The sequence below is a fragment of the Apteryx rowi genome, unplaced genomic scaffold, assembly GCF_003343035.1.
Source record: "Apteryx rowi isolate R43461 unplaced genomic scaffold, aptRow1 scaffold_95, whole genome shotgun sequence".
Lineage (NCBI taxonomy): Eukaryota > Metazoa > Chordata > Aves > Apterygiformes > Apterygidae > Apteryx > Apteryx rowi.
This window is the reverse complement of record NW_020451260.1, coordinates 569,291-581,710: the sequence shown is the minus strand read 5'-3', so window position 1 is coordinate 581,710 and position 12,420 is coordinate 569,291. Positions and strand designations below refer to the sequence as shown.

Genomic DNA, 12,420 nt, shown 5'->3' with positions numbered 1-12,420 from the left:
ACAGTCCCTGCTCCACTGCCGAGGTTACAGCAGTGCCTGGTGCAGCTCAGATGCATTTCCAGTTTCAGATACCTAGTGATGGCCATACCCTTGGTCTTACGATCTTTCAGGCAAAGGCCTTTTTTATTATTATTTGGTCCCCATAACCAGTGTGCCAGTGTTCTGTAATCTGAGTATTTTACTCTACCAAGACTCCTGCAAGGTAGGAAAGCACCTCTGTTAGCCTCACGCTATAACGGGAAGGTCAAGGCAGCCTAAGGTCAGGCTCCAAATCTATGAAACGGCATGGACTGGCGCTCACAGCTCGCCCTGGACAGACTTCCTTCTCTAGGCTTCAGTTTGACAGTTCGCATCTTTGGCAAGTGTCTGGCACCCATGGCACCAGATTCCCAGGATTTCCCTCAGACCAACAACAGTTCAGCAGATTAAATCTCTCCTTGCATTGGACCTCAAATGCCCGTTTTAAAAATGACATGATCCCAGCTGGATCTGCTTCTAATGACAGCACCAAACCACATCTTCCCTAAGCGATCCCTCTGTTTGCTTGGTATTCACATCCTCCGCAACAGAGCAATTTTCTCCTCTGACATAACAATTATGAAGTAAGCAAACAGGTTATTATACATATCGAAACGCGCAGCAGTTAAACTCTGTTAGGGAGCATTTGGGGCTTTTGACTGCTTTTACTCATTCAGTCTTTTCATTAAAATCCCTGAAGACCTCTGCGTATGGATGGAAGCAGTACAGGCATCTAGGACTGCAGAAGCACTTCTCGGTACTGAATATTCCTCGGGAGAGTCCCTGCAACTCATCCCGAGCCAGGCAAAACAGTCTTCCGGCATTTTTCTGGTGAAGCACTGGATTGACCAGAGGCAAAGAGAGGGGTTCTGCTCTCTTGGCCCCCCTCCTGCATCCGATGGCACTTGCACATGCACTCCTGGCCGTTACCATGCACCCTTGGGAGGAAAGCGTGGGACAGCCATGCATTACAACCACGCAGTATTTTCCTTTATTTGAAACAGGAATCCCGGAGAAGTCAAAACTTCAGCGCACATCTTTAGACTACTTAATGGAAAAATCAAATGCGGCTGGCAGGAGGTCTTTACTAACCACTTGGAGTCCTCATATTTGGCTGAACAAGAAAGCTGCCCAAAATCCAATATGCTATTCTGCCCTGCTTCACGCAAAGTTGCTTTAGCTGAACCTGCTTCCCTAACAGGGGCAACAAGCTGTTTGCACAAATCACCGGCTTCCCTATAACCCCAGTCCCCTCGTTTTGCACCCTGTTTTAAATTGCATCCTTCACTAACCTGTGAGACGTTGGACTGCGTCTTCTCGCTCTCTCCGTCCCCCTCCGTTTTATCGGTCAGCAAGCCTTGGACTTGGTACTCCAGGACGTAGCTGTCAATGAACCTCTCCAGCTCCTCAATTTCCTGAGAACGGCTACTCCCTGCCTCGGAGGAGGCAGATGCCACGGACGAGTTTTCCATCACTCCAGGTAAGAAACTGAGAACGGAGGGGGCCTGAGAAAGAAAAAAAAGACAGAAATTAATTCCTCATCCTCTAAAATGTCAAGTCTCCAGAGCAACGCCTCTCTCTCACACACCCACACAGACACCCCAGTCTTCCTTAAGGGATAATCACGAGCATCTATTTTTACTTTCTACAAATCCACTAAGTATAAAAAGATGCCAGGTTAGAAAAAGAGCAGCCAAAGTCTATCGGTTACTGCTGGCAGGATGCTTTTTGCTGTGCTCCTGTGTTTCCAACAACACTTCAAACAAATGACCGGAATACAAGCGCTGTATCTTGCAATAACTATGAGGGCATTTCCTTTGCAATACCTTATGGTGAGAATAACATAAGAACATAGGACCAGGCTCTAAGAGCGACTCCATTCAGAAACTGCTGCGTGTAGCCCTGGACCAACACGAAACAAGGATTTTTTGACCACAGCTGACGTATGCTCCAGTGCCATCTCTCCTGTCTCAGATTGGCAGAGCGACCTTGTCACACCTTTGCAGAGTGACCATCCATACTGACTGTACAATATTGATTGCATTTGAGCTCCATGAAGAATGCACATGAGCATAAAAAGGTCCATTACAATGGTAACACTCTTCCGTCTACGGACTTTGCTTATCCTCCTCCTTAAAACCAAAGCTACTGAAAGCACAAGAGAAAAACACTAATACAGCATATATTTGCCCATGAGATCAGCTGCCCCCAAAGCAGCAGGGTTACAAGTTTCAGGTTGAGGCTGGGGAGGACAGATGGGATGTGAGGAAGAGGATAATAACTGAAAGGCATCTCTAGGACCACTGCAGTAAACAAGATGTTGAGTCAACACCGTGAATGTTAGGGTTCAGGGAGGAGGTTTGCATGTGGAGTGGAACCAGGGATCACACCAGAATCTATTTTTAAAACCTCTGGTTGTTAAAAACGTATTAGAAAGAGAGAAAAAGAGAAAAACCCTGCAAAGCAACAAAACATTTTCTATATCGGCCAGTTGGCTGGAAACCGTGGAAGAAACCACGCATGTCTGAATCATGGTATTCTCAGGCTTACCTTAATGCCTAGCAGAGACCTTGAGGCCCATCGCAGTAACAGTATCTCTGCAAGGAAAGGAAGTACAAATCCCTTACATACAACCTGCCACTTTCGTTGGTGGCAACAGCTTTGTCCGCAGGCTCAGCCAGAGCAGGGCAGGCCCCCCTGCACCTGGAGACACCACCCTGCCGTTGCAAAGGGCACAAATCCAGGTTTGTTTCGACCAGACTTTGGCACTTCTGCTCCCAGATCACATCCGTGTCTGCTGAGCTGCCTCTCCGCAGAGAGCTGTGGATCGAGCAGCTCCTTCGTTTCCCCAGTCTCCCTGCTGCCAGAGCAAACCAAACAGGACTGGCCTGGAGGCTCACACCACCTTCCCACCTAACCTCAGGCGTCCACCCAACCACAAGGGTGCTTCTTGGTGGATAAAACCCTTGACGACCTCATTAGCAAGCTAGCGCAAGATCTAAAGGTGAAATGCTCTACAGAAGACATCGGGACTTTATGATGGTTTTAACATAAGGTATCCTCAGGAAGTGAAAATCTTCCATGACTTATTCTAGGAATCTCATGGATACCTCAGCCAAGATGCTGAACCTTTAGATAGAGACCACGAGTGAATCACTAAATGTTCTGTATGCGGATTTAAAACATATTCTTGACTGCTATAGCCAAAATACAGAGCAGAGAAAGGAAAGAAGGCTGTGCAAATACAAACAGATGCAGATACCAAATTAGATCATCAGGTCTCAGGGCTTCATTCAGCTACCTAATCATCTAGAGAGCCCAGGGTATACAGGGCCTCCAGTTTCTAGTCCAGGAGCACAGCTATCTCAGATGACCCAGCGTGTGCACTGCAAGTCACAGGCTGGGGAGATTTCCAAAGGTCGTGCAGGTTATTCCCTACCCTTAATTCTGCAGTTTTCTAAGGAGTTTTCTCAGCAACTGATCTGCCTGACACTGGTCATGTAACAGCTCCATGGGGCTGACATCTGTAAACACAAAGATACCAACTCTGGCTTAGGAAGACTGAGTCCTGGAAGCAGGGCTAATATATTGGGGAAATATTGCTATATAAAATAGGACATACATTATATAGATAGATAGGATTCTTGGTCTGACCCAGGTCACTCTTTTGTTCCTCCAGTACACCGAAGACCCCCACACCAGACACTTGCCCATCCCGTGCACCCCATGAGTAGGGACGTACTCGAGTTGTACTCAGATGTAGCGTGGAACCAGCTTTTGCACCTGAAGTGGGAATGAGGCATATTTGAGCTCCTCACCTGCATGGATCCTATCCGAAACACAATTTAGATAATGATAACCATTAGATATCTGTTCTGGAAGCTGAAACAGTTGGTCCTCTGGTGCTATTTAGACAGGAAGGGTTAAATATGTACATGTAGATTATTGCTAGCAGAGTAAGAAGCCATTATCCAGGGGCTTATGTTACAAACCCTATTAGGATAGTCTTATTCAGTGTGCAGATCATCACGGAATTAAGAGTTCTGCTGCAAAACAAAACCAGACCCTATCTACATGCCTACCAATAATCCCATCCTCTCTTCCCAAGGCCAACCCATGTGAACACAGCCCCCCCCAAACACACACACTCTTATACTTGACTTTAAGTGAGATAAGAGACTGAACTCAAACCATTTTCATCTCTTCTGATCTGAACAGGCAATGAGAGTCTTTAGCAAATCCTGCAGTTGTCCTTTAACTAGTGAATAAACACATAAGGAATTCAACAGTTGCCATCCAAATCAATTGAAAATTGTGCCTCTAAATGAAGAAAAGCTGATGAAACCTCAAATGCAGTATTATTAGTAAGGGCAGCTCTAATGATGTTCAAGCTGATGCTCCTATACGCACCACTAGTGCACCGATCCCAGAATACCATAAAGCTCCTTTGCAAAGGCAGTCAACTTTGCTCCCTACCAACATATAGGACATTCCCTGAATGTCACTGAAACATCACTTCTCCGGCACGGAACAGGGCAGCTGCTTACCAAACCATGCCTTTACTAGGGAAAGAAATAAAAGGCATGTTCCATAGGTACAGAAAAGGCATGGAAAGATACTCATGCAGTCTCCTGAAGACACCTTCACACCTCACGAACCTCATGACACCAAGACACCTTCACCCTTGTGAAAATGGCCATGGATGTTTTTCTAAGCAAGACGTGGGTTTACACAAATTTCAAAGCACAAGGCCAAGCTACTTTCTGCCTGAGGACTTACTGTACAAATGCTGAATCACTGCTCAGTGCTCATACAATAAACCTGAGGCTCTCGGGATGCACCAGATTTCATGTGCGTGCTCAAATCAAGCGCACAGAACCATTGCAGCTGCTGTGACGGGCAGGTTGCTGGAGGGAGGAGAGCTTCACGTCGAGCACACGTTATCGCTGCCAGCGCTCAGGATTTCCTGGGAGGTCTCTCAAAGAGCTACTGACCACAGCACAAGTTGCTCGGTTTGCAAACGCTGGCTGGAATCACAGCATAAGCTCATATAGCTGCAAGCTCCTTGCTAGTCATACGGCATGTTCTGTGCCTCTCGGCTCCRGGCAGCCTTCACAAATTAAAAACGGAAACAGCACGAGGAGAGGCGACAATTCCTACAGATCACTACATGCTGCAAAATACACGACAACCCCATAACACAAATCTCTTCACAGCAAGCACGTTTAGTTCCCCCAAACACCACAACCCCAGCAGCAGGCACAGAATTTCCTGGCTGGCGGGTAGTCAAGAYTGTAAAAACGGCAGGGATCTTTGGACAAGACAGCCCTCAACTCCCCTGGCTAAGGGGGAAGGTGGGCAGTGAAACCAAAAGACAAGAAAGGCCATCAAAATTACTATTTTCTATATGGTATAAAGCCTCTGCCACAAGAAATCAGAGAGCTTAGAATCTCACCAGGATCCTGAAAAGGAATAAACACAGAAAACATCCCATTTATCCCTGGGAGAAGAAAYGGGAGTTCCTACCACGTTGCAGGCCATGAAGGTTTCATCCCTCGCCCTCTTCACTGGAAACTGGTGTTTACAGTCTGTTTTGAGACAAGTAGAAAATCATCAAGCAAATCCTAAATGAGTCACATATCATCCGGAAAGGAAGAAGAAAAATCTGTTCCCAACTCATGTAATTTCCAGCTCCTGAACTATTGCTCATCTGTCACTTCTGAACAATTGAGGCTACATTTGGAAGCAGCTTAGAACGAGCAGTTCTGGCCTAAGGATTTCATATGCTCGCAGAATTATTCCCAAATGTGCCCAGACTGTCAAAAAGGCTCATTATGTAGATCAATATCACACATTAGCTCCTGAACAAAATTGTGTGGCATGTTAAAAAGAAAGGAAAAAAAAGAAAGGTAGAAAAAAAGAAAGAAAGAAAGAAAGAAAGAAAGGACCCCCAGAGATCATGCCCTAGGGGAGGGCATGCTTCTCACCCTCTGGCTAATTAGTGCCAATTATGGAACGGAAAGCACCAATTATTAAATAGAAAGTGCTTTTAAAAAAAATAGAGTTGAACCCTCAGCTGGGAAAATAGGTGGCCAGAACATGTGTCCTCAAGGGCATGAAATTGTGCGGAGATGATAAATCGGTGGCAACATGCAGGAGGGAACAGCTGATACAGGTGCTGTGATATAACGGCATCGTTTCCGAGCCAAGCCATAGCTTGCGGTGGGGGCTCGGCAGGCCCAGCTGGAGGGTATCTTCCACCCTCTGGGGCCACATGAATGCCAGAGGGTTTTTCGCCTTGCGTAAATGACACTGGTGGAAATGAAGCCAAGGGAAGATCTCGATATGTGACTGAGACATAAAATACACGAACTATGTAGAATAAAGCAGAGCAAGAGCTAACATATAGCACCCCACTCTTTGGTGGGGGGGGGGATCAGCCCCATGACATGCCAGCACTTTGCTGACCAGCAACATGACAGACTGCGGCTTGAAAGGGAAGACAAGCTAATGTGGGAATTCGTTTGTCCAAAGTCATGAAATTCAGCAGACGCAAATCACAAGTTTGGGATGTTTCTAGGTCCTTAGGAAGATACTCTTTCGGCCAAAAACCAAGTCAAGTTCCAGTACCTTCATCTGTCTCTGAAGGAAACTGGAAAAAAACACTTAGCAGAAAGAAAATTACCCCATGCTTAAGGAGTGATGAGTTATCACATCCGYGTGGTACAGGATTGTCATTTTACACAAACACCCTTAGAGCAGATGAATGGACACTGACAGCAGAAAGCCTGGGTAGTAAGTTGGTTGACAACTAGCTCTCATAATAAGATAAAAGACTAGCATCTCGCAGCATGTAATCTCTTTTATATGCTTAGTCTGCACAGAGTCAGTGTGAATCATGTAATGACACAGAGACCAACAACCCTACGTGGTTATTCCAGTGATAGCTCTGTAACCTACTTACGATACTGGATCCACAACTGATACGTCACTGCCACCAAATCTAGTGCTTCAACAGAGAGAGAACAAGCACAGAATCGGCTTGAGATGCTGAGATTTCCCCCTCAACCCTTGTGCATTGCCTGGGGGACTGAAAAACTCAAACTGGAAGACCAACGTGTCTATGCAAGTACTGCCAAACATACACCCTTCTGAATTCACATTCTGATGGCACTCTCTTCCTACAGCTGGGTTACTTGGTTAGGACCACACCTGCCTGACCACTACAGATAAGGGGTAATATCCGGATTCAGTGTCAACCTGGTTTTGAGCAAGGAGCTGGACTAGAGATCTCCTAAAGTCTCTTCCAACCTGAATAGTTTTATGATTCTAGGAGATGTTCAAGCACTTCATCACGGCCCACAAGCCTCATCCGCTCTCTTAGTCTACTTTTTCCATTTTCAGCTTCATACTTCATTCTGAGCAGTGTCTCCCTGTTAGAAGAGTCTCTCACAGTTATTGTGCAACTGTCTTCCCACTTCCACCAACCTGTCCAAAGATGCCCCAGCACTTCCAGAAACATGCTCAGGCGAGGGTTGCTTTGGTCACCAATCTCCATCCTCTAGCACCTTTGCAAAGTAGGGCCTTTTCAGCTGATACCTATTGATTTCTGCGCTTTGCCTCATTCTACCAAGTGTGAAATGCATGCACCCTAAATATGCTTGACATCCCAAAAGGAAAACCAGAACAGTCACAGGTTTACACAGGTGCATTTGCTGGTTCCCTGATCCAGGGCATTATGGGTTTCACTTGTGCCAGCAGCAGCACCTCCATGCTTGAAGAAAAACTCTCTGGGAAATAGGCTTCACAGTGCAAGGCCAGAATTCCCAAATTCACCTGCTGAGTCACACAAACTGTCTGTCCCTTCAAAGGAGAAAGATTTTGGAGTTCAAGCTGTGGTTCTTCTTCCTTAGTAAGAGACAAAATCAAGGSCAGGCCTGTTCTACTATGAGGGGAAGCAGCTAGCTATATCTAGAACAATTTGAGTCCACCAGCATAGATTTACTCTCCACACTGATGTCTGACTAATGCTAAACCTTTTCTCCCTTTCCAAAATTGACGTTCACTATCCGCTGACCCAGAGAACTGTTATCTCACTGTTTGCTTTATATCTTGTTTTCTTCTAACAGCCACCAGGAGAACGTCTCAACCTAACCACAGGTAAGAAACATACCTATGCAAACAGCTGGTAACAGTCTTCCTTACGGCTCTATGGCCAGCAGCGTGTCTACACCTGTGACTGCCCCGAATCACTGCTTCATCTAATGACATGACACTGCACAGAGCCCGAAGCTCAGATGAGGACAAGGTGGATCACACTTGCCAGTCCAAGGGTTATGACTCCAGCCCTGAATCAGGTGCCTTTGGGTCAAGCCTGTATGCACAGCAGAGCTGGGTCACTTCAACCAGCCTCCCATGAAAACATATGTTCTTGTGAGCTCTTTGGAGAGCGTTGAATTTGAGTTAGCATAGGGCCTACTGCCAAGGATTCCCAGACCTCAGGTATGGTCCTATAAGGAAATTAATAGAGATCCACATCCAACCTCTATTTTTCTCCCTCTGCTCCTCCCTGCTCCGTCTTCCGCCAAAGAAAACCCGCCTACTTTGTCAAAGCACAAAGGCTATACGCTTCAGGAGGCTGAAAACCACCTTAMAAATCTTTTCTACGAAGCCCATGTCACACTCATTAGTATGACCACATAACACGGAATCAGCAGCAGAAAAAGTTTATAGATGTGCAAACTGTTTATCATTACCTATTAATTGCTGACATTATTGCAATAGATAATTATTGTTAATAGCTGCTATTTTAAAAAGTGATCTAAATGGGGTTCTTCCTTTAGTCCTCTAATGATACAGTTTTACCTTTAATCAGCAAATGAGCTCAGTAAGAATGGGCATTTTTATGACATTTGTATGTTTGGTAACACTCCACTTGCTTCATCCAGTAGACAGAGGGTGGAAACAGCATCTACAGAACAGCCTGGTCTATTTTGCAGCCCTAGGCCACCGTGCAGGACGCCAAGCCCAAAACATCCCCCACCTCCAAAAAGTCCTCCACATTTGTATCAAACTGGAGGAACAACCTGATAAGTCCCCTAGAACAACCCTTCCCTTAAGTGAAGGGCAGGGTCTTTTGGTCCAGAAACTGCTGACATGGCAACTCTGTCAGCAAGACTGCTGCCCACACTGAGATCTTCCTGACACCAATTCTTGCTCCATCTCAGCAAGAAAAACTGACACCCCAACCTACCCTTAAAGCAACAACTGCACACTTCCTTGCCGTATCCAAGGCCCAGCCTGGTAGGGTATCAGCCATCGTGACAGCTGATAGTGCTAATGCTGTCATCAGCTTCCACCGAGCACACAAAAGGCAAGCTAACTGCATCCAGTGTGGCACCATGAGAACAAAAATACCAATTTCTTATCAACTAGTGGCACGTGACCAAATACAGTTACACAACCCAATGCCAACTTTGTTTTTCATATAGAAATGCCAAGGTCAGGGAATATACTGAGTAGCTGCTGCTCCCAAGCATGCCTTGAGAATACATGAAGCTCACCTAGCTGGGGTAAAGCTCGGGGATTTGTGCTAGACAGCCTCTCAAGGGCAGAGCAGTTGCCCACACTCACACCAGCACTCATGGGCTTGTCTTGACCCAAAGTTTCCTTGAATTATGATGCCGGTGTTGGGCCTAGCTTAAGTTTGGACCCATACTCAAGATACTCATTTCTAATGTTGTGTTCACCAAAGCTGACTCACTTAAGAAGTGGTAAAAGAGAGGGCTCAGGAAAGCAAGTGTTAACATGACCACTCTGCAGCGAGGGCGCAGGCTAACATCTCTGGGATGCCTGCAATTCTCCAGTGCCTTCCCGTAACTCACCATCATTTGCCTACAAAAGAAGAAAATGTTCTGCAGCAATTCGCTATGAAAGACTTTAAACAGGGTTAACTTTGAGCAGAGCTAAGAAAACACAGGATATTCCCCCAGAAGTCTTAGCCCTGGTGTGGAAGCAGTAACCTCACATTCATTCACAGTAGGGCTGCTCTTATTTGGGCTAGGTGAATTCAACAGCAGAACCAGGACTGCAGGCTGCATTCAAGACATAGTGAAGATCACCAGCTAAGTGCCAAAACATCCCAAGAAGGTCAGTAAGTACTGTTACTGCTTTGGCAGAGAAGGAAACTAGAAAAAGAGATTGCTTTTGACATTTTTTTTTTGCTTCCATAGGATGCATGCTGAAAGCCTAAAATGCTTTCTCACACATGGCATGTCTCTTAGAAAACTCTGGGACAGATAAGAGAACCAGGAGCATCATGCTGTTTGCACATACTCACATAGTGCAATTGGGAAAAGGATTTTTCCCCCCAGCTACACTGCCAGGAGYTGATACTTACTTAACGTTAATGTTTAAGTAAGACAGCTGGAAAAGATCTGTGTTAAATACAGAGTCCAGGCARAATTTCCTAATATAGCTACTTAGAATCAAACATCTCAAGATTTAAGTACCTGTATCAAAGTTCAATTATTAAAAGGATCAACTACCACCAAATCCCAACATAATGGCAAGTGTCCAGCCCATCTTTCCAATCACTTTGCTGCAGATGTTTAGAAATGGGTTTAAACGACTCACTCRAAACATCCCAGCTTGAAAATCTAGGCCTCTTCAGTCCATATCCTTCAGTTAAGTGCTGAAAAAGTTCCCATGTTAATTTGCTGTTCCTCCATTATCAAAATGCAGGGCAGAAGGAACAAAGAGCAGTCAAGCACTTTTTAACGTATTTGCAGAAGCCTTACACAGGGTGCATTTTCTCCCTGCCAGTTGCACTTCCCCGAAATACTACATAAAACCTCAGGCCAGCCAGGCGCTGCACCGAGTTGTTTAGAGGCAAGCTCTGACAGACCCCAGAACTACTCTGACAGATCACTAAAAACRTTTCTGCCATATGGGATTTATCATGCCATGTTTTGCTAAGAAAAAGAGATGCTTCCTATAAAAGGAAGCTGCAGTGCAAACTCCTCTTGTATCAACACGGCCACCTCCTTCTCTGCCGTGGGGTGGTAATCGTGATTCACGGCTCAAGCGCTCGCCCAGGGAAGGCCATGCATCTCGTGGCAGCACCCCACCATTAAAGCTCTAGGTGGGCTGTCTACGTATTTATTCCTCCCTTGCTTCCAAGTGCTGTCTTCTCTGGCTTGACTTCATCTCCTCTGCAAGAGGATCCTTCTGTTTGCCTGTGTCAAACGTTAGGCACGCRTTGTGCAGCCGCATCTCAGAGCCACGTGATCAGTACACATCTCATCCCAACGATGGAAACTTGCACTCAGCAAAGCAAACGTTCTCAAGAGAACAACCYCAAGACTTCCAGGGGAGCATGCTAAGGCCTCAAAGTCAACGTTATTGCCCCACAACCCGACCTTCTCCTGTGGCAGGTACATAGCATCACTGTTTCCTCATGGAAGTTATCCAGGGCATCAGAGTCATTGAGAAAAAGTCCCGGTTTAAGCTAAGTAGATAGGAACAAAGCCTGAGCTTGTGATACCAGATGTACTTAAAGTCAGTCTTAGAAGTGCAGTCTRGTCCATATGCGACTGGCCACACAGAGCATATCAGGCAGAAGAAACAAAATGCCACGATGCCCCACTGCAGCAAGCCGGGGGGGAAAGCAGGGCAAAGACACCCCAGAAGGTCTCTCCACACCTGCGACCTCCTGTAATCCAACAAGCTGCATCCACTTCAAGCCCCCCTGGGGTGGACACACAGCCCCAGCATGAACTGAGACTACTATCGTATCAGCCCACTCCATTTAAAGCTAAGCTAATCAGTCAGTGTAGTGCATTTACACTATGACCAGCAGAAAAAAAGGGGAGTTATTTACCTGTGACCGCACGGGATCACAGTATAACAAAGTAAGCCCACTCCAAGGAATGCTTCGGAGAGGTCAGGAGAGAGGCTCCAGCCCAGACCAAGCCGGTAGACACTGTGTTCTGTCCACAAGCCGCCAACGTGAGTTTTTATGTCTCTTGCCTCACTTCTGATTCTCACCCCATTGCTCTCTGTTCTCTACTGCAAACCACTGTGGGACCTTACCAACCAGCGAGATGACACCCTGCCCTGCTCACTCCCTCGCTTTGGGGAGCGGTGGAAAGCAAAGAGGCACCCAGGCAAAGTCGCCCTCGCCCTGCTCTGCCTGTTGCGTTGTCCAAGCTGTATTTCAGCTCTTTCAGGGCACAGGGTTCTGGCTATTGTTTGGCTAAAAGCCCTAAAYTACCTACTTTCAATTTAATATCTGGCTCCAAGCAGGCTGAGTGTTCACGTCAAGCAGTAAAAGCAGTCCCTTCCCTCTCTGTTGCCTGCTCCTACTGCTCACAAGGAGGATATAAATTAGCCAAGAGTTAA

General features: G+C 46.2%; 1 protein-coding gene across 1 annotated transcript in view; it reads right to left on the bottom strand.

Annotated features, from left to right (window-relative positions):
* CTIF (cap binding complex dependent translation initiation factor) overlaps nt 1-12,420 on the bottom strand; it is a 180,872-nt gene that overhangs the window by 154,125 nt on the left and 14,327 nt on the right. Inside the window, exon 2 of the mRNA XM_026092246.1 lies at nt 1,311-1,523. Within this exon, the coding sequence (XP_025948031.1) occupies nt 1,311-1,490 (180 nt within the window). The 5' untranslated portion in view covers nt 1,491-1,523. The remainder of the gene's footprint in view (nt 1-1,310; nt 1,524-12,420) is intronic.